The sequence below is a fragment of the Aythya fuligula genome, chromosome 8 (genome assembly GCF_009819795.1).
Source record: "Aythya fuligula isolate bAytFul2 chromosome 8, bAytFul2.pri, whole genome shotgun sequence".
NCBI lineage: Eukaryota > Metazoa > Chordata > Aves > Anseriformes > Anatidae > Aythya > Aythya fuligula.
This window is the reverse complement of record NC_045566.1, coordinates 30,014,180-30,036,773: the sequence shown is the minus strand read 5'-3', so window position 1 is coordinate 30,036,773 and position 22,594 is coordinate 30,014,180. Positions and strand designations below refer to the sequence as shown.

Genomic DNA, 22,594 nt, shown 5'->3' with positions numbered 1-22,594 from the left:
TTCAGGTGGTCAACACTTGTCCCAACCTCATCTGCAGCCTGCCAGGGCCATGTCTTCTATTTCTGTTCTCTGCTTTTGTTGGAATGGCAGATAAGCAGGAATTAAATGAAGGGGCAACACCTACACAGAAAGTTGTAGTAGATCTCAATATAATTCCTTTAAATATTGAGATTTTTCAAACCTGGCAGTGGAGACCAAGAAACTTGTAAAATCATAGTTAAAGCTAGGTTGGGAAGAGAAAAATGCTTCTTTTTTCTAAATGATATTTGACAGGAATAACCAATTTTTAATACACTGGAGTTCTCTTAGTTCCTTGCTGACGCTGAAGGAAAGAAATGGAGAGAAATTCAATACAGTGGGTTTTTTTGTTTGTTTGTTTGTTGGTTTTTTTTTGTTTGTTTTTTTAAAGAGAACACAATTTCTTGACATATTCACCGTGCTTGTTGAATGCTTTGCTCCTGCAAAAAGTCTCTAGAACTACAAAGTATAACTGTTTACAGATGACTGAAGAGACTTCTGAAGCTGGTCTTCTCTACGTTGGATGGATAATTAGAATGGCAAACGAGGATATATCTATAAGATACTTTGGAGTTCAACTATAAGGTATTTAATAAAGAGACAAAAATATTTTGGTTTGTATGTAAAGGGCAAAAGGCTGAAGACTGATCATCCTTTAGAATGGCATCTTGTAAATGTATAAATTAATATATATTACTGTTTGATGAATACAAATTCATGAAATGCAGAGTGTAAAGAGTATAAAATATGTGTGGTACAAACCATGCTTTGATGTCTCCAGTCTTTGAAAACAACATCTGTCAAAGCATCTTTACATTTCAATCGTCAAGTTCTGTAGGATGGGTTTGCATGGTAAACCATCAGCCCAATGTAATTCCTGCAAATATTTCCCTGCTAATAACTGCCACAATCACCCTTGCCATTTGGCTGCAGGATTCTGAAAAAAAGTTTAAAAATAGCTCAGTATATAATCTAAACCATCAACTGCTCTCAATCTTCATTTAATATTTATTTCAGGGACTTCAAACACCACACTGTTTGCATTTGCCTGGAGAAACTTCAAGATGTTGTCATGCCCCTGCTAGTGAATTAAAGGTGGAATGGCTTCAGGCAATGGACAGGTGCGATTTGGCCCGCAGATCTGCCCTCTGGCCATGCCAGCACTCCAGACATACCTTCCTTATGGCTGCTTAGAGGTGTTCAGGTCATCATCAAACACTGAGAGGATAAACAGGCTGGAGGTATGGGGTGGTGTACGAATGCCAGTATCACGTTCTTCTCTGTAGTGTCCACCAAAATGCCAGTGTGTCTTATCGCGTCTGATGTTAAATTCAGTACCCATTCACTGGTACAGAGCATGTGCAAGTCCTTTGCAGCATTCAGCAACCACCAGCAGAACAGACATATGTTCTGCTACAAGCAGGCATGAGGGCTACAATGATGTTGCGGGGTTTAGAGGGGAAGAGGTCTGAGGAGCAGCTGAGGTCCCTTGGTGTGTTCAGCCCCGAGCAGAACAGGCTGAGAGGAGGCCTCATGGTGGCCTGCAGCTCCCTCATGATGGGAGGGGAGGGGCAGGCGCTGAGCTCTGCTCTCTGGGGACAGTTCCCTTGGGTCCATGGAGCTGGGACAGGGGAGGGTCAGGCTGGAGGTTAGGGAAAGGTTCTGCACCCAGAGGCTGGTTGGGCACTGGGACAGGCTGCAAACCTGCTGGAGCATTTGGACAACGCTCTCAGGCATATGGTCTGATTCTTGGGTGGTTCTTATGTGGAGCCAGGAGTCAATGAGCCTTGTGTGTCCCTTCCAACTCAGGATATTCTGTAATTCAATGATTCTAGGAATTAGGCAACTGAAGGCTGATACACTTTCCCACAGGCAGTGTTAAAAATACTGGATCTATGGCTTAGGCTCAGACATAGTCCCAGAGGGACAGGAACTTTCCATCCTCTACAAGACAGGCTTCCAAAGGTCTCAGCTTTGTTTTGCTGCACATGTTTATTACTACTTTTTACAACTGAATTCTCAATTAACCATGAAATAATTTAGTGAAAACTGCATTAGTAAGCAGGCTTGCTAAATTCATAATTAGGGTATTTTCAAATATTATGGATGGAAATTAACTTCCTAGGCTGACTATGGAAACAGTGCAGAAGACAGCAGGGTGTCTGGCAGAATATTTATGAAACGCACTCTGGTTTCGGCGGAGGACATGGTCTCGTTGGTGCGGAGCAGCGTGGCTGGGTGCAGCACTGTCAGGGTAGGAAGCAGCTGGCACAGGAGCTGTCGCCTGGCATTGCTGCTCAGGGGGGTGTCTGCAAAGCATAGACCCCTGGGCCCAGCACGCAGGGGTGCTGCAGGCTGACAGCCCCGTGTGTAGGCCCGCATGGTGGCACACCCTGCCAACCTTCTCCTGTCCAAGGGTAGCTGTTTGCCCTGACTCGTACCAAAGGGTATCATTCTAAGAGCATACCTGCAGTAGGTGTGCACCCTGTAAGGTACTAGGGGGCAACATCATATGTCCTCTTGTCCCTCTGCAGCCAGGCACTGGGGGCAGCTCCCCTCTTGTATTGCAGGGAACCTCTGACAGGGAAACTGAGTGGGGCTGGTCAGGGCGTGGGCAAGTGAAATGTTTTTGTAAGAGAGGAAGTCATTTTGATGGAACTAAAATTTTTCACAGAAATGACAGGCCTTTGGTAAATTTATGTTGCGTAAAGACCTGAAAAAATAATTTAAAATGTTTTGTTTGGAATATTTTTGCTTCAGAAAAGAAAATGATGGTTTCTCTTCTGAAAGTGTATTTAAAACTGCTCAATTTAAAATAGACTACTGTCATCTTTGGAATAGGAAATATTATAAACATCCATTTTTATGTTGTAATTTTAAAATAATTGTAAGCTCAACCTGCTGAAAAGAAATGGAGACACTGGTCTAGACAAAACAATGCCTTTCAGTGAGTTCTACGAGGCAGCCATCTTCACTGCTTTAACAAGGGACAAAAATAATAAGGAAACTTGCAGCATTTATATTACTTGATGATACCAGTGAACTGAATATCACCTAGTAACCCACCATAATGTAAAATAATTGATATATATATACGTATATTTTAATTGGAATGAGCACAAACATCCACCTGTAAAGATGTCCTGCAATTTTTTATTGCAGCAGACTGGCCGTATGGCAGTGTGATCTAGCTGTGTTGAACCCAACGTGAGTGTGGGCATTTGATTGCACATTGGAAAGCACAGCATGGGAGAGAAAACAAAAGAAAAATGCAGTAGCCTTGCATCTGAGATGGAAGGAAGGAAGAGGCTTCCCATCCAGCGGCAACGCTCTTGGGAACAGCACAGCCATTGCACACTGGGGCACAGCCAGCCGGCTGCTTTCTGCTTGGCGCTGCATGGGTGCCTGTATCCCACAGGACTAGCAGCTCCCAAGCCCTGCAGCGCATGCACTTGGCTGTGTGTGTGGTGTGGCCGTGGGGATCCAGGAGTCAGAAACATCGCTGGAGATGACAGGTGCCAGCAGCATGAGCATGCTTCTTGCACATGCCCTCCTGCATCCATCTGAAAAGGGAGCTGCATTTTAGATGTGTTCTTAAGATGGCAGAGGGGAAATCATTCATTCAGGTGAGGCTCTGAGGAACCCAGCAGGGTTAAACTTAATTTCCAAAGCCATGCAGAACAGTAGTGAGGCTGTTGCTGACCTGTCACTGACAACCAAGGTGATATGCTGTGGGCCTGGCAGCGCTATAGGCCCCAGTCTGCTGATGCACTGCTGTGCTTTCACATCGAGAGTTGCTGCCAGCCTTGTCCTCAGAGGATGAGATGGTAGGTTGTGGTTGGGAACAGGCTGTCAACTACCCTGCACATCCCTTGCAGATGTCTTTAAGGGGCTGCATTGTGGGGGAGAGCAAGAGTTAACAGCCAATATTGTTTTACGAGCAGTACATGTGGTAAACAAGATTATCTATAATGAGATTAGCCTGGGCCAGGCTAAACTATGTCTGAGTTCATCCTGGTCTGAGGCAATCCTGAAGCAATCGTAGCACCTGTGGGTCAGGCGTGGTGCTGGGCGGCCCAGCTGCCCGGAAAACGGCAGGGAAGTGGTGCAGCTGCTGGCCTGGCTGAGCAGCCCCTGCCGACAGGCAGCAGTCACAGCCATGCACCTCGCTGGAGGCACACAGGACAAGCAGACACAATATCCTCCAGAGATTCATCTCTGGTGAAAGGCAACTACACTTAAGGCTGGAAAGCTAGAACTGGACTTCTGTACTGTGGCAGGAGCACTGGGCTTGGCAGGGCATCGAGGAGCAGCACGGGGCTGGCAGTTCTTAGTCCAAGTGCATGGGTGTGGGCACAGCTACCTGCCCTGTACTCTGCCAGGGAATTGATGTAGCCTTAAATAAACATAATGGGACGAAGACACCTGGTGGTAAGTGTCTGTGTGCTCCTCAAACAAGCAGACTTCTGTCCAGGATGGATGAAGTTTAATCATGAGTGTAAATGAACAAGAAAAGGAAAACAAATATAAAAGAACAGCCTGGTGGCAGAGGGAAACCCCTGGCTTCAGAGAAACACTCCCGTGTGCCCACTTTGCCTTCCCAGCGTGTTCCCAGCTCCTCCAGAGGGTGGTTCACAGGAGCAGTGCAGAAAGGCCCACCCCCAGGCAGGAGCCTCCCTGCCAGGCTCAAAGTGTCCTGCTCCAGGCCCTCCTGCATCACTGACGTGATTTACATTGCTAAGCCTGACTTCATATATACTTAAACCAGCCATTAGATTTTCCTGGTTGTATGGCAGTATAAATTAAAGTCAAATCTGTTTGTGTAGTGCAGCTGTAATGAAGAACTGATCTGGTGGTGTTTTCATGCCACATGGTGTTAGCCCTCCACTCTGTCCCAGTAGTCCCCACTGGGAACGTGTCTCCCTTGGCCTAAAGTTCCTGCTACAGTGATGTTGAACATGCAGTGAATGGAGAATTATTGACATTTCAGCAAGCATCATTTATATTCTTGCCACTGCTGCTTGCAGGTTTTGGACCCTTTATTTTCTTGGTCAAATCTCATTATCATCCATCACCTTGCTGATACTCAAAATCCAAAGCAATTTGGTGATTTTTTTTTTTTTTCCCAATCAGATATTAAATGGTTATTCTATTTTCAGTAATTAGTCTTTTAACGCATATAAATCGTTTTTAACAGAAGAAAAGTATGACCTAAAAGTTTTAAAGCCAACCCACTCTTTTTTTCTGTTGCTTTTCACTAATCGGTAGGTCTGTAGTACCAGACTAAAATTACACTGCTTAAACTTGATAGTGTACTGCCTCGGCAATGAAAAAGGAAAATAGGACAGAGGAAAGGAACAGAAAGCAAAAAACTCACAGTATGCCAGGAATGCTTTTCTATTCCATTTCATATTATGCAGTGTGCAGAAGTATCCAGTTTGAGAAGCTAACTCAGAACAAACTGCTAGCGAGTGAGCAAGCATAAAAGCAGACACTGACCTGCTAATAGACTTGAATTAAGTGAACTTCTTGCCAGACCCCCCACCTCACCGGTATACTGCAGATCTGAGAATTAGGCAAACTGTCAGGCAGCGTGTGCGTGAGCCAGAAAAGTATTGAGAGAAACATGCTCACCTTGAAGATTTGTAGGGCTTGGTAGGCCTTGCCAGGGCTACCCACTTGGCTTCTCCATAGTGCAGGTCATGGTGCCCCGCATGGCCACACTAGTACCTTGCCTGGGGGCTGGCAGGTTTGCTTGCCCAACTGGTGCCAAAAATACAGATGAACTAGGTAGGATAGTTGTGTGCATTAAATTGTCTCGGTGCAAATTGAGAGTGAGCGTGTGAAGGGGAAGAATAGTGTTTGCGATATTTCTCATTCTCAGAAATGCTATTAGTGATCTCCCACTTCAGCACTTCACTTGTTGGTTAGTCCCCATTCTCCAAATGCCACTATGTCACAGAGGGAACATCAGCCCAGAAATAATTAGTATGGCAATTTGGCGCTCACACTGCAAATTGCATCTAGCAGTTGCATGCAAAATTGTCTGTAGAAATCATCTGGCTCTTACCAAGAGTTAGTTTAATAATGAAACTTGTTTTGTTACTGCAGCTATTATGCTGAAGTCTGTGGTTAAGATTTGTTTTCCCTTGTTGCTGATGGAAACATCTTCCAGCAAAAGGGAGAGAAATTAAACCTTTTCTACTTCACTGTTCTTTGGAGTGTGGTGTCCTGACTTAATGTCTTTTCAGAACACAAGTGTTCACTGATAGTTACTCTCCAAGGAGGTCTGTCCAAATGCTGTATTTCATGCACATAATGGACTATTGGATCTCTTCCTCCTGTGAGTAATTAACTATTAATTCATGCAGAGACAATAGTGAGCTCTCCCATGTCTTAGGTGACCGCTGAACCCAAGCTGAGCTATGATGCTTCCTGGTGCAGAGGAGCAGAGGCACAAGGCAGGACTGAAAGCCACTCCCAGAAGAGAGGACAGCTCTCTTTGTTGCAGAAAGATATGATGCCCTCAGCTTGAATTTGAATCCTCTTCACCACTAATGAACATTCTCAGGACATTAGTGAGAGAAAAGCAGACCATATTTCCAGCAACCCCATCTTGGACTTGAGAAAGTGCCTTCAGCAAATGTGTGTTTTGCCCCAGCAGATCTTAGGACTTTCTCCTGGACAACTGCAGCTGAGCAAGCTGGCACTGGCCCAGAAGCAGGGCTTTGCCCAGCTTCCAACCACTTCACTAAGTGACTTAGCAATCGGCCTTTCCCACAGCAGCATACGGCTCTGCATCAGACCTTGCAGATGGGATTTAAAGAGAGGGAATAATAGATAACCACCAGACTACTGACAAAGGAAAAAGCAAGGTCCTTGTAACATGGAAACCATAGGATTCCTGGAGCTTCTTTAAAAATGGATCCAGAGACAATATATAATGCAGTGCAGGATGTCTGGAAAAAGAGAACAAGCTAGCTGGAGGAAAAAAAACAATAAGGAATGGGGTAGTTTGTGTGTACACACGTGTTTGCTCTTCTTGGGCTTCAGGCACAAGCTGTGATGGGACAGCAGCTGGTCCACAGCAACTGTGCACATTATGTCCCTGGCAAATACCAGGCAGTGCAGGTGAGCTTGGGCATCCTTCCTTGACTTAGCTTACAACTGAGCTGATGGGAAGTAGGCTTAGTGCACGTGGCTAAGCCCTCAGTGAAACAGATGATGCATTCATTTGAAAATGTGGAAGAGCTTTAAAGACATACTGTGCATGCCTCTTCAGCTGCAGGTTCTTTAGCTGTGTGCTCTTTGACCACTGCTCAGATTTCAGGTGTTGCTTTCTTCCCACATGTTGAATGAAACCATGTCTGCTGTGCTGCCCCTTGTGTGGCCCAGGGGGAGGGCCAGAGGAGGGTGTGATTTCTTGGTGTCCATACATTTCTTTGTGACAGTGTTTGCTTGAATTACAGCATGATTAACCAAACACCCAATGTGTATGCATCAGGGCACCTTATGGTGTTTGCAATGGTACTAAGTTATGAGCACTCATGGACTGGGGTGTTGTTCTAATTGTAATACTTTACTTCTGGCAGCCTTTAACTCCCATTAGATTAGTGGCTCCTATAATGATTACGACTGCCAAATTAAGCCATCTGTAAACACTAAAACTTGCAAGCTCTTACCAAGTTCATAGCAGTCATGTTTGGGAAATAAGTTCTGCATCTTTTCAGCAGACTGTCAGGAGAAATGCTCAAATGGTCAGCACGTGGCCTTGTCCTTTCCTCGGGGAGCACCTTCCCTGTGCTCTGACAGCCAGCACCTCCTCCATCCGGTTGCTGCACTGCTTGGCATGAGCGCACTCAGTGGCCTTGGCACACCAGGGTACACTTGTGCTTGAGCCTTTCTGTAAACATGTTTTGGCAAATACTGTAAAGGAGTCGTTTGACAACACAGTCATTTGAACCTGAAAGGCTAAAGCAGAAGTGACAGCGTAGCGTCACCACTCTGCTACTGCCGGCTTATTATGTTTATTCAACATATGTTGTTATTGAATTAAAGTGATATTTTTCAATTAACAAGTGAGGCGAATAAGGAAGGCCTCCTTGCTGGTTCTTTCCTCTGTAGCCACGTGTGGCTGGCGTGGAGTTACAGCCACCCGCCCCATGGAGCAGTGGAGCAGAAGGTGCTGAAGGCCAGGGCCGGACAACCCCACGCGAGTGAAGCACGAAGCTGCATGCAACATGTGTATTTAACTCAAGAGCAGAGGAGGGACCTGGCCTTCTAGAGCAGGCGTTATCTTGCAATAGCAACCAGCGACTGAGCCTGTGAGGTGTGATGCGGGTTGCTCAGGGCACTGCCACCAAGCAAACCTCACATCTGGAGCTGCGGGCAACCTTGGGTCATGTCCTGGGTGTGCCACAGGAGCGATCCCACCCCTGCTGGTTCCCACTGTCAGTCAGCCCATATGTAAATGGAGCTCTGTCACTCTGCAGGGCTGCTGTGTGAGCGGTACCTCCGGCTTCACCGTGCCAACAGAGCGCGCAGGGTGACTGGCGGGGTGCTCACCACAGTCCCAGGGGCCTCCAGGCCTCTTCTGGAGAAGAGGGCTGGGGCAGAAAAAATAGAGGCAAACAATGTCCTAAACTCCCTGTTGGCACTGCCTCCCTGTTCCTGGTGAAGTTTCTAAAGGTTCACATCCTGCGGGAGCAGGGTCAAAGAAGGCTGCCACACACCCTTAGGGCTTCAAGCCGCGAGGTGCTGCCACACGGCAGCAGGGAATCAGGCATGGAAGAGGCAGTGCTTGGGCGGGTGGCTTCTCCTCCTGCGGGGGCTGTCAGGACCCAGGGGTCGTCCTGAGACAGCTGAGAGCTTTGACAATACACAAGGTGACCTTAATTTTGATTTGGGGTGCACAGTAATGAGCAAGTGGTGTGATTAATGCATAAAGCTGACAGAAGGCACGGGCATCTTTAAAGAAATAGGGTGTGCGAGGTCAAGAAAGGTGTGCGGGGTGAAATGACATTTCAGAAGCAGCAAGCATGCCTGGCTGACTCATGAGCTGAACTGTGCAATAATCACGGGTAATTATTGCACACCAGGCAGCAAGTATCTGCATACTCACCGAACTGGACTGCAGTTTCCATTTTGGCTCTGGCATGCTCAGTTCAGAGATGAGGAGCCATTTCCACACAGATCCAATATTGTGGTAGTTTCCCTATCAAGCCTCTAGACTTGATATTGAACTATGTCCTGCAACAGGGAGGAGACGGGAGCCACCGTCTTTAGGGTGATGAATAACAGAGAAGTGCCTGTACTTATCCTCTCTAAAAATGTCTGTGTGACAGAAATGTGCTTCTGAATCAATAGCAGGGCACTCACTTATAGGTCAATCTGTTTTTCACCAAAATGAAAGCAATGGGAGGCCCGAAAGGTAATGAGCCCAGGTAGGACAGGAGCTATTGAGCACGCGGGCAAAGCCCCTACACCGGGCCTCCCACAGCAGCAGAAGCCCGGTGGCACCCTGTCACCCCAGGAGGGCAGCCCCTGGTGCCGTGAGGGACTTGTGTTATTTGGGTTTAATGTCACTCACGTTTCCTTGGTCCTGTCTGGATGTAGGACAGGATAGCACAAATTTTCTGCGTGCCTGTGTATGGATACAGACCCTTGAATGAGAGGCAGATCTACAAGTCTGGTAGTTGAAGGGCAGGTAAAAAGGCGTGTATTGGGTAGGGGTTCCTCGGACCCCCTGCCAGCCACTCGTTTTACCCCCAGCAGGGCTGCAAACAATTCTGATGTACAACTGGCTCTCGCTAGGCATCTTAGGAGTGCATCCTTCTGTACCTCCAACACCCCTTGTCTTCCACAGCAAGGCTTTAACTTGTGTGTGTTACAGACTTGGAGACAGATAGATAAATAGATTTTTATCAGCATTTCATGATGTGTTTAGAAGCTGAACAATGAGCAATAATGAACAACTATCTAGACATACATGAAATGTGCAATATATAGAGCATACATACATGTATATAAATGTATGTTATTGCAGACAAGTACAAAAAAGGCACTGTTTATATGCCTAACATTTCATGCAGCAAAATACCATTTCAGCTTAAGTAATGTGAAGTCATACTCTTTCTCCTATAATACAGACATTTCCCAACTATTTTTAGCTCTGTCTGGCTAATTCAGCAGCGCTTGGATAACAGCAATACTTTCCCTTCTTTTCTTGTGATGCTAATTTTACTCTGCTATCCAGAGCCTTTCTGGTGATAGCTCTGCCTCTTGTTTCATTAGCACTGATGTCCGCTGGAAAGTTAAAATACACCATGACTAATGGCACAGTACCTGAGAATGTGTGCTGCTGTTTGAGCATGGAAAAAGGAAATGCCACCAAGTGCCAGGCATTGTGGTGAGCTACCCGACGGTAAACAATTTACTTTGAAGACCTGAAATCCATATTATAGATAGCTGGGATAAAGCCAGGCATCCAAGTAAAGAAAAATACCTCTCTGACTGTAGTGACTCATCAGCATGTACGCCATCATAACCTGAAGGTTGCACCTTCCGTTCATTACCGAAGGGCAGCTGCCGATTGAGCGGAATACGGTATTCAAACATTTATGTAATGCTGGAGATAAAATGTCAGCAGTAATATAAACATTTGGGCTGCTGCGTACCACCACAAATCCTCGGGCTGTCAGGAAAACAGTTAACAAGCTTGGAAACTCCTGCAGCACCGTGCGAACAGGCTTGCTCTCGGTACCTAGTTAATAGCCGTAAGCCGGGCAATAGTTTGCATCATGCATTAAATTACTTCTGACTCAAACAATTAGCCGGTTCCAACAATTAGTAAGATAAGGCGCGTAGTAAGTAGCCTCTCTGCAGCTGACAAAAGCTCTCCCCAAGTTCTTCCTCGGTAGGACTTGGTGAAACGCTGCCCTCTTGTGCAGGAAAGGAACGCGGCGGCCTGAGCATCCCTTCCGTGTGAGCAATGCGGAGCGCGGCTCGCCCGGCACTGCAGCCCATCCCGCGAGCCCTTCCTCGCCACACGACTCCCACAGGCTTCGAGACCGCTTTCCTTTAACGCGGCCGCTACTGCTCTTTAACAGGCAGCGAGATTTCCTGGGGTCTGTTGCCTTGCCTAGTTCCCAGCCGGCTCCAGGCCGAGGCGCTGGCTGGGGACCACTGTGCAGCCCGCAGCCCCCAGCCTGCGCTGCGTGACCGCCGGCAGCAGCCGCACGTGCGGGTGGAAGCCACAAATGTGAGGCACCGGCTCCTTCTCTGTGCCTGCTGCTCAGTTGTACAGAAGGTCTTTAACAGCCCTCATTCTCACTTGGGTATTTGGCTGGGGAGTCACCACTGTTACCTGAATTATACAAGCTCTGCGCTAGATGGTGAAGTAATATCCAGTTTGGAACAGGCGCAGCTGATTGTTCAAGTGTTAATCAACCTTAGAATAGCCCTCAGGAGAGAGGCAAGCAAGTTTTTAACCTTCATTTTACAGAATGTAAAAGGAGGTTAACAGAGGATAAGGACTTGCTTTCCTGAGGTTCACAGCGGCAGCAGATGCCGATGGCAGAGGCGGCTGTGCTGCAGCTCGGGAAGCCAAGTGACTTTTCCTCAGCCACAGGGGTAAGGGTGCACCCCAGGGCCTGTGGGCCAGGTCTTCTCTGCACCAGGGGAGTAGGGAAAGGATGGGGCAGCACGGCCCCTGCTTTGCATGAAAGCCCCAGTTTTATTATTTCTCCTCATCTTTGGACAAGAGGAAATCCAGTGAACTGCAGCTGAGGGTCCCCCCCACCAGAATCTCTCCATCTTATTTGTAGGAAGTCCAAATGAGCTGCCTGCTGCTTTTAGAGTGCCCAGTTCTAGTAAAGCATAGGAGAGAGTTGTAGAGGTTGAAAAATTTGTAGTCATGTATACTAATCCTTGTACCACTGCTAGCCTCTGTGTGCAGAAGTATCTTTAATGTTTAGGTGAGATGCTTTTGGAAGCCACAAGCTGCTTGTTAATTACTAAAGGAGACATTCTTCTGGATAAGCTTACACCAGATGATGAGTTGCCCAAAACTAAACTATTGATTCAAAGGCTTAGCATTAACATGACATTTACGAGTTCAAAATCCTCACCTACAGCATCACAATATGCACTGGTAAAATTAAATGAGTCCTGTATTACTGGGCAGCTGGGAGGATGCTTTCAATATACAGAGAGAAACAAAGGTGGGAGGAGAATATGGCACCAGCACTATCTGCAGTGCACACAGAGCCTTTATGCTTATGCTTTTGTGTCCAGGGTCAGTTGCGGTCTTTTACCTTGCCAGCTACATAACTTTCTCCTTCTGGGTCTTCAGGCACTCCTTACACAATGAATTGCCTAGGAGGAAGAACTTAAAATTTAATTCAGGTAGGGAAGGCAGCACACGTGAATGATATAGAATCTACTAGCCCTTGTAGATTATATGATTTATACATTCACTCAAACAGCAATGAATGAACAGTCCTATAGCAGGCAATATGCTATTGTGCTGTTACTTCTATGCCTTGTCTTTTTAATGAAAGGGCTTATATCTTCAAAGTTAATTAACTCATTTCTCAAAATCATTTATACATCTGCCCTATTTCCAGTAAAACTCCAGTTTCACGTTACTAACTTTAGAATTGTATTAGAAAAAACAAACAAACAAACAAACAAAAAAGTCGTATCAGCTATGCTATTATTTTATTTGCAATGACTTCAGCTGTGGAATCGCTAATAGCAATGAATTTCATAGACTGAAATTTGGCCTGTGAATTTGCACCAGTGGTCGCTTTGGAAGGACAGTCAAAAAAGTATTAGCCAAGAGCCTGCGTTGCGCTCACTGTCACACTACTGGAGCAAAGCAGCGCTAAGACCAGCAGGCCCAGCCCTGGGCTGTATCGTTGACACCCAGCTGGGCACCTGGCTGCTAGCACATGGGCAGTGAGTGTCACCTGGCCCCTCAGCCACTAGCAGGTGGCCCGGGAGCGCTGGAGAGGTCTCGGTCCTGCCTGTGCCCTGCTGAGCGTGGGCCCCGCTCTGGTTGCTGCTGGTGGGCGAGCCGCGGGGCTGCCCCTGCCCATGCCACGTGCATGGAGCTCTCCTGCTTCCTTCTGCCGAGGGGTGGACTTTTCATTTTAATTAAGCTATTATTTCGATAACCATTACAAAGTGTGGGCACGGCTTGGGAAACATTAAAACCAGGGTAAACAAAGACTGTAGCACTCCATCTGCTTTTAGCACTACAGTTCAGCAACAGGAATGTTTGGGCAGCGTACACGGCTGAGTACTGTCAGTATTTACAGTAGAGCACACCATGCCAAGCTTAGCCTACAAGCTGGTCGCAGGCATGAGCTTTTCATAATTTAAAATGATTTGTTCTTTTCTGATGTGAAGAACACCACTTCCTTGCGCTGAATGCTGCCTGTGAAGTCTGTTTTTCCACTTTAGGGATGCTAAATAGAAGCTAGCCAATGAAACGGAGGTAAATTTATTGACAAAAAATATAACATTCTTCAAAACCAACAGCTCTCTCTCTCCCCAACAAGGAAGAAATAAAATAAAAACCCTTTGGAAATGCTGAGAAAATATCAGGGGCTGAGGTGAAAGGGACACAGCTTGACAAGTATGCTGAAAGCTGAATGTGGATTACCCGTGAGTGCAAAAATGAATAAATGTGTTTTATTCCATTATATTAATGAAATGGTTAATTCGGTTGCCATAGCAACAAAGAACAGCCATGCTAAAAAGCTAAAGGGCTATACATAATGCCTGATACAAGGTCTCTCTAATTCTAAAGCTGATTTTCTTAGCTACAATAGAAGTGATATGTGTTTTCAATATCATCTTAAGCTTTTGCATCAAATCCTCAAGCTAATCCAATAAATAGACTAGTAGCATAAAATAGCATATATGTTTGCACCTCATAAAACTTACAAAAGGGGTTTACCTATGTGCAATCAAAAGAAAAGATCTGCAGAGTGCAGAGTGAGGCTTTTCAGAAAGACTATTCTTCGTGCCATGGTGAAACAGCAAATATGTACAATAGGAAGTTCCTGCAATTACAAAGCACGTGACTGTGCAGGAAATCACTGCAGAGGTAGCTGAGACACCAAGGCAGAATTACACTTACCACCCTGATAGATATTTCTCCGTACACAAAATAGACTTGATTTTCTTTTCACTTGCATTTTGCCTTATTTTGTCAAAAATTAATAATTCTTCAAGACTTCAAAAAAGGAATCCTGCAGCACTTGTTTTTATTGTAACATCAGTGTCATGGAGGGGGGTGACCCGTGGCCTTGCCAGCAGTGCAGAGGACAGACCAATTCTTATTACACTCTTTGCCAAAGCAGAAGCAAAAGGGGTGCCCAGCCTCCCTTCAGAGGGGGCCTGGTGCAGGCCCGCAGCCCCCACCCCAGGGAAGGGAGCTCCCAGCACCACACAGCACCGGGGGCAGCCCTCTTCTTTGGTTCTCTTGTTACCATCAGATTAGTCGACCTCGTATCTCTTGCTCTTCCTAAAATAAATAGAAGAGGCTATAGTACACCCACACGAGCACAAGAAGGCTCTGACTCCTGTCACAGAACACAGACTTACAAAACTCTGTCATGCACCTGCGTGATGGAAGTGGATGCCTTTTACCTGCAGGCTGTCTCATTTTCATGGTAATGGCCGTGCGGGTCCCCACAAATGTCATTTCTCAACAACAGCATACGAAGACTTCAGTGATGAGGCCTAAGCCCATCTCCAGTAAGCTGAAGCAAAAGCTAATACTCGAAGCACTCTCGCACAGGTAAGAAGCACCCCTCGGGGCAATGCCTGGCTCAAGCCATTGGCAGTGTGCAGGCAAGCTGCCCACGGGGGGCACTCGGTGCTGACTGCATCGTTTTTTGGCTGAAATGCAACAGAAGAGCTCTTGTGGCAGCCGGCAGTCATACCAAGGTGCAACTTAAACTGTACCATGAGTTAATGGTTCTGGAGAGGAAAAATGTTTGGTGTAAGAAAAGGACAAAGCAGACCAATGGTTTGAAGCTGTTTTATTTAACAAAATCATTCATGGAGTCTCTCCTCTTTCCACTGAGTGCTGCATAGTACCTCAAAAATGGTTGAGCAACAGCTTTATACTATTTGCTGCCTGAGTCTGGCTGCCCAATACACAGCAAGGCCCATGCCAGGCAGACAGACAGGTTCAGACCTGCAGCAAAGGTGAGGGGATGAAAGTTGGCGGTCAGTCCCTGCACAAGGCCAGCATGGAAATCTGCATGAGATCCAGCAGCTCACCCTGAGGAAGAGCTATTAAAAGCTGTTCTCTGAACAGTTGACTGTGGAGCATGCAGTTCCTCAGAAAAGAAAGAAAATGGCAACAGCAAAGACAAAGCGACCCAGATGGTCCATAAGCAGACTAATTATTTGAACGACCCAGAAGCAACTCCGAAGTTACCAATCCAGCTGCCTGGAGAGTCTGCCAGGTTGCCAGATGTTGCCAATGAAAACTTATCTTCCACAGTTCATCAAAGAAGTGGAGCAGCCTGGTGAAGGGAAACTGTTGCCAATAAAATAAATATTTTATCTAAAAAAATATTTTCTACTAGGAAACGTGTTGAAAAATATAAAACTTTAACAACATGCCCAATCCCATGTTACAGTAGATGAATAATGAAACACACATCCAGAATATGCTGGCTGGATCTTCTTATTGATAGGAGATATCTATGCTCAAGATTGTATTTCTAAGCCTACAGTCCTGGATTGTGTTAAACAAAGTGGTTTTATGAGGCACTGGGCTCATAGCATTCATTTGGGGTTTGGACAGTTTGCCTTGAATCTAGCAATGGCTTTTGCCACCTTGAGATAAAAGGCTACAAGGCACCAAACCTGGAGGAGCCAGAGGTGACAGCAATACCTGCTGGAAGATGGGGAGACTACAGAAATGACAGCGAGCCACTCTGTGGCCCCTGGCTGCCCAGTCACCTCTCAAACTGGCCACACTGCGGAAAGCCCCACATCCTCAAAGAGGCAATACAGAAGGGGCAGTGGTTCCAGACAGGTACCTTGTGTTTTGTTCCTGCCAAGTCTTACTGACTAAGCAAATGGGTGTCTGCAAACAAGTCTTCCTCTTACAATCGGTGAGGCATCAGAGCAACAAACACTATGCAAATACATTGGCAACAACACTGGAAATACAGACTACCCTCGGGTTCATGCACAATGGCTAGTTTTAATTTTCCTAAGAGATCAAATTATTGTTTTATTTAAAATCATGAAATATATATATATTTTAAAAATCCTGTGTCAGTTTTCAAATGCAGCTATTATCGTTGCCAATCGAGTTCCTTGCAGATATTATGTATGTTCATCCTAGAGGCCAAAAACCAAACTGCCTGTATAGCCTGTTAGCAAGGCAAAACATCTCTTTTTCCAATGAACGTGTATGAGTGCACTGGGATTCTCACAAGCAGATTTGGCAGCTTTTTCAAGTATTTCTTGGACTGCAGAGCATGCATTGAACATGGGGAGCTTTTTCTGTTCAGGAATATGATGAGAATAAGAATGTGCTAGTGCGGCAGAGCAGGAGAAGCTATTGCAGTTCTATCATAATTTAATTTGTCAAATACAGTTTACAATATTTTATAATAGTGATCAATAGATCAACATGTCTAAACACTGTGTGGTTTAGGGTTGCAGGATCCAATCCAGCATGTCTTTACTAATACAGAATTCCTTAAATATGCAGCTAAATCATTGAAATATATGAGCTTAATTTGGAACCTTTTACACTTTTAAAATTCATATCCCCTTTTTTGACAACTGGCTACAGCATTTGCAAAATAGACCAGATTTTTCTGGTTTGTTTCCTTGGCTCTTGAATGTGCTCAATTGGTTTGCCAAGATGGATGCACAAACCTACGGAACCCAGGTCTTTCGTGTGTGTCTCTCCCCTGCCTGTTTACACCTTGCCTTACTCTGATGACTTAAGGCCTGCAGGAGCCCTTAATGTGGCCATTTCTCTGAGTTCCAGCAACACACAGATTTATTGCTGACTGTCGGTTAGAAATTACTCGCATTCATTTGGGAATGCATTTCCTGAAACTGTTAATGGGCTTGATGGAAGAGGAGTGGGGGAGAGGGTGGGTGGCAAGAGAGAAACCTGAACAATGTAACTTGTTATTTCTTCTTTGGTTAAAAACAAATTATAGTCTTGATCATAAACTTGATTCATAGAATGTCCCTAATCTTCTATAGGTTACTTTATAGCTACTTAGGAACACTGGATATCCTGAGAATATTGAATATTGTAGGAAAAGCTCGAATTTTGCTGCTATGTTGATGATATAAATGTACGTGTGCTTAGCCACTGAAATCAGGTCTCTCGGCTTTGTCCTGTAGCTAAAAGAAGCCACACCACCAGATGTGAAGTGTTCAGTATAGCAAGGTAACCAGGTCTGACAATACAGCAGCGAGGGACCTGGAGAAGCCGGAAGGTTCAGCCACAGGTGACACACCACCTCTCACCTTTAGGGTTTGTGTTAGGATACAAACTAAGAGGTGGATGGTAACAGCCTGGGATAAAATAGCTGCTTTTCCTTGCATCTGTTAACTGAGATCGTAAAGTGCTACCTGCAGAAGATCTGAATTTGTTTTTTGTTTTTGTTTTTTTTTTTTTCTGCCATACTCAAAGGGCAAGCTGCTTGTCAGCCAGCTTCTCAGAGAGAAAAGACAGGGACCCTCCAAACTTTGCCCCTCATAGTCACAAAGCAGTTTGTTCTTACTGTGAGTCTCCTATAACTCACATGAGATAAGAAACCACCAGAAGACCAAGAGACTTAAACAAGTTTCAGGCAAATATTTTCTAAGCAGTACAACTCTCTCTTACTACTTGAGTGTGAAAAATGTACAACTATGAGGAGAAAGATTAAAGTATGAAGCGAAAGCTATTAGCTTTCGGCTTGGGTCTGCCAGTGGATCTCATCGGGTGAGCCCAAAATGTCAGCAAAACCAGGCGGGTGGAGTGAGGATACTAAATGAGCTGACACTTCAAAATGTTGGAGGGGGAAACTGTGCACATCTGTGTGTGTGCGTGGGGAAAGGATGCAAAGGGAAGACAAGTCAAAGGAAGACAAAGAGATGCCATCCAGGGCAAAGAACATGTTATATTCTGCACTGTAGGCAATTAATAGAATAACGTACACATGAATTAACTCATTAATGATTCCTGGAGTGCAGAGTAGAGAACATGAAACACCACCTGACAAGTCTCTTAAGAAAAATCTGTTTAGTAAATTAAGAAAAAAGAAATACAACAAGTTGCTTTCAACATTTATTTTTAATTTGGTGCACAATTCATAAACCAGCAAATGAAAGTTAGGGCATATTTTTAATCAAAGCTTTTGCTGATCACAATATAGGGTATAAGAAATTGAATGAGTAGATCATTTATTATTATTATGAAATCAAAGGCTTTATATTCTTAAGTGGAGTAAAGCAGACAGCAATACGTCCAAATTAGAAAGTTCCTACTGTGAATGAAAAATGGATTAATACTGAGATATTGTTCAGTAAGACAGACAAATCTGTATTTCTTTTTGGTTGTGAAATTACTAGAACTATACATAACTGCTAAGTATGAAGAATTGGCACTGGGGGAAATCATCTTGCCAGTTTGCCCTATACGTGTGTGTTTGGCAAACACAGCCTGCGGGGTGTGTGTTCCATTTGCACGTAGTCAGATCTCTGACCTGTAACGTGTACATTCTGGAACATTAATTGGCACAATTAAAAAGTTATTTAGAGGATGAGCTTGGAGAAAAAACATTGTCCCTTCTCAGAATCCTGAAATGAAACCTGGGCTTTGCAATAAGGCAGTTTAACCATTTTTAGATGGATGTTATGAGTGATCACTGGGGGAAAAAAAGTAACGATCAGGCTACCCAGGCAACATACAAATCTGAAGAGTCCAGCATGTGTCAGTGCACAGCAAATTTATTCTATTAAGTGACTAGTGTGAGAAAGAATTAGAAAGGATTATAAAAATACACTACCATATGCTGTAGTAGTTGAAAGTGATTAATCCAGTTCTTAAATCCTGTTTTAAATTCCCTTTCATTTCTTCCCATAGAAAAATAGAAGCAACATTGCTTTGTTTGAATGCTATGTAGTTAATTACATCTTCTAAGAAACTCTTTTAAAACTAAATGTAATGTTTAATTACAAAATGCCTTCTTGAAAACAGTTAGCTTGTACATTGATTTGTAGTTCATTAAAAATGGTTTCTTAATTATATTTACAGCCAGAAATTACATAGAGATTAAACAGTCTACAGAGGAGTTTTGAAATTACAGCACAAATTGTAAGGAAAAAGTTACATTTCAAATCGTGGACAACTGACAGCTACAACCGACTAATTGCTGCCTTTCTGTAATTTCGGAACTTAATTGTCGTAAAAATAATAATTGGAAAACAGTGTTCATTGTAACGGCTCCCAATGTTGCATTTTTTTGGTCAGAGTAGATTTCAAGGATTAATTAGAAAGCGAATCAGCCGCATCAAAGAAGTGTACAGCACGCATCAGCTGTCGGTCGGACCACCTCAGCGCGCAGGCCCAGGGCCAGGGATAGCCCATGGCTAGGGGCAGCCCAGGGCCAGGGGCAGCCCGCGCCTCGGTTCGTACGGTGTCGTCCTGGAAACCATGCGGATGCAGTCGATAACAGGGCAGACGCTGAGACACAGGGTGCAGCCTGTACAGCTGTCAGTAACCGTGGGCAGGTGGGTTTCGGGATCAAACTGGATAGCCTGTGAACAGGAATAAACATTATTGATGTCACTCATGGAAAAGGTCAGAACTGCGCCCGTTTTAGTGCCTGCGTTTCCTGTGCTGCAGCGGCTGGAGACATCTTGGTGTGGTTCTGCACTGCAGCTATAGCAACTGGTGAAGTGGCAGGGAACAAAACCACCCCTCCCTCCCCCTGGCCCTTCAAAAGCAGAAATTCCACCTCGGCAAAAGCTCACGGCCACGAGGAGCGGCTACAAAAGGCTGACTTCGGCCCGTGATGTTTAGGCTCCCAGAGGGATGTTCCTCCACCACACGAAGACAATATTTCATCACTCGGCGCTTCGCTGGGTCCACTGGCCAGGGGGACACCGGGACATGCCTGCGTGGCCTCAGCACAGCGCTGGCTGCATACACCACTGGGCACTCTTTTGATTTTTATTTTCAGCACGGCATAAACAATCTAATTTAATAATTAAAAAAAAAAAAAAAGTAGAGAAAAACACAGCATGCTGTGCCTCCTGTGATTTTTTTCCTTTGCAAATCTTTGAAAGGGATATCTGAGTGCCAGGCAGGCAGAGCTTGCTTTATTTCTCACATTTCCATGCAGTGAATCCTCATTACCAATTAGTGTGATAAGTGTATTTGAATGTGAAATAACAATTGAAGTCTCAATGAAATAAGCTGCTGGTATAATGGGAAATGGCAATTAAAAGCAAAACCAAAAGCTTCACACAGCCGCAAAAGGTTCAACATCTAAGAAGCAAGCCTGGAAAAGTACAAAATAGTAATAAAAAAATGAATATAGACTTTTAAAAGAGTTCTGGGGAGGAAAGATCAGCCCTGAAAGCTGAACTCTTGCCTTAGCAAACCTCCCCAGCCACTGCCAGCAGTTGGGCAGCCAGAGGGCAGGGGGGAGCGCACGGGTCCAGAGGCACATCTGCAGCGTTTGGGGGTTCACCACCAGGAGGGCACTGAAACGCTGCTGTAGCAGCTGGCAAGAGCACGGAGCAGGTACCACCTTTTCTTTTAGCTTAGCTCAAACACAAAGAAAACTTAGGCTTGTGAGTATTTAGGACTCCTTCCTCTCTCCCCATCAACAATGCACATCCTGAAAGAGGGTTCAAAGAGATAGAGGAATTCAGGACTGCAGTGCTACCTTTGAGTGAAGGAAAGCTCTTCTGTTGGAGTCCTACAAGGTGGTAGGTCTGCATAACAGCATGGATTTTTTGAAACAAAGATAAGCACAAAGCAGATGATATTTTGAAGTGTGGGGGGCTTTTGATTTCTTTGCAATTAAGAAGTTCTTTGCGGTTCTTTGCAATTATTTTCTTCGCAGTTTCCTTAATTAATTAAGGAAAAACATTTTTTGTGCTAAAGAACCTCCTGGGGTTTTAAGCTTTGGTTCTTTTGGTGCTGATTTTTTTTCCAGTTACAGAAAAGTAGGTTTCACTAAATACAAACAAAGTCCTTTGCTCTCCAGGGCTATATCTTCCCTATAGCTGGGAAATCTAATGGAAGGAGAATCAGTGAAGATCACAGTGTCAAGAAGAAATGTAGATGAAGACTACAGTAATCATCTGATCTTGTAAAAATGCAGTGCTAGTTTTTTCGTATCGATGGGAAAAAAAAAAATATCTACCTTTGATCTGATGGTTGTTTTAATCGTGGAAGCTGATTTTAAATAGGAAGACTTTTTTCTTTGGCAGTATATAGTTAAGTAAGACTTCAGACTTAATATTGATTAGACTGAATTAAGGATAAACAAAAGGTCTTGGTGTTCTGATGAAACTTGTTGCTGAGTTAAAGTATTTATCACTGACAAACTGTTCTTGTACTGGAATGAATGGAAAAATTTGTGTATACATTATTGTTTAATGCATACTAGGTTCCATGGAGATTATGCCAGATTTTGCTTTGGTTTTCTAAAAGAACGTGGGTCTTCCTATGATGCCCTTCTTCCCACAGACCAGTTCATCAACTCCAGTGGACATGGAAACCGGTGGTATATAGAAATATAAACCGGTGGTATATAGAAATGCCAATAACATACTGCATAAATCAGATACATGGATGTGATTACTTTTGAGGTGGGACTCCTGTTCACATACTCAAAATTGCTCAGGCTGATGGAACAAAGACTACGTTTCTTTAACAGTTTTTGCACAAGAACGTCTCTTGCCTCCCTGCATCTTCTTGATGGGAAGGGATACATTCTTCCCTTTCTCCCTCACGTATTTGAAAATCATCAAAATTCAGAGGCACCTGACATGGGTCTCCTTCCTTTTCTTCCTCGTAAGAAGCAGCCCACTCCCACTCACAGTTAGGGACACACCGGGAGAGTGACCTAGAGCGGCGCCCTTCCACATGGCTGTCCAGAGGAAGCCGTGCTGGGTGCTGTGCTCACCACTGTGCAAACGGCTCAGACAGGGCTTGCACAGCATAGCCTGGGAGCATGCTGGGGCTCAAATCCAGTATTTTAGACATCTGTTTTTACCACCTGCTCATTAACAGAAGGTGGATTCTTTCTTCCCAGCAGCAGAAAGATAACTCATTGTGCCTTCCTGCTAATTACAGCTGTGCTCTTACCTGGTAGCCAGAATCATTACAGGTCATGTAACATTTGCCACAGTTGATACACATTTCCTCGTCAATCAGAGCCACAACTTGCTCTGTGTTGCAGAGCTCACCATATGCTCCAATATACTGCAGTGCTTTTCCAATTATATCCTAGGGAAAAAAAAAAATTATTGACTCATTTAGAGGATACCTAAGCTGTTTCTATAGCTG

General features: G+C 44.7%; 1 protein-coding gene and 1 long non-coding RNA gene across 3 annotated transcripts in view; one reads left to right on the top strand and one right to left on the bottom strand.

Moving 5' to 3' along the window:
* The first annotated feature begins 505 nt into the window (after positions 1-505).
* Positions 506-22,594, top strand: part of LOC116491844 — a 106,766-nt gene continuing 84,677 nt past the window's right edge. For both annotated transcript variants that reach the window (XR_004253540.1, XR_004253538.1), the window contains exon 1: positions 506-603. This is a non-coding gene — a long non-coding RNA (uncharacterized LOC116491844). The remainder of the gene's footprint in view (positions 604-22,594) is intronic.
* The window catches only part of DPYD (dihydropyrimidine dehydrogenase), a 341,675-nt gene continuing 337,429 nt past the window's right edge, over positions 18,349-22,594 (bottom strand). The window contains exons 22-23 of the mRNA XM_032192196.1: positions 22,394-22,534; positions 18,349-19,827 (exon numbers count right to left, since the gene is read on the bottom strand). Coding sequence (XP_032048087.1) covers positions 19,660-19,827; positions 22,394-22,534 — 309 coding nt within the window. The 3' untranslated portion in view covers positions 18,349-19,659. The remainder of the gene's footprint in view (positions 19,828-22,393; positions 22,535-22,594) is intronic.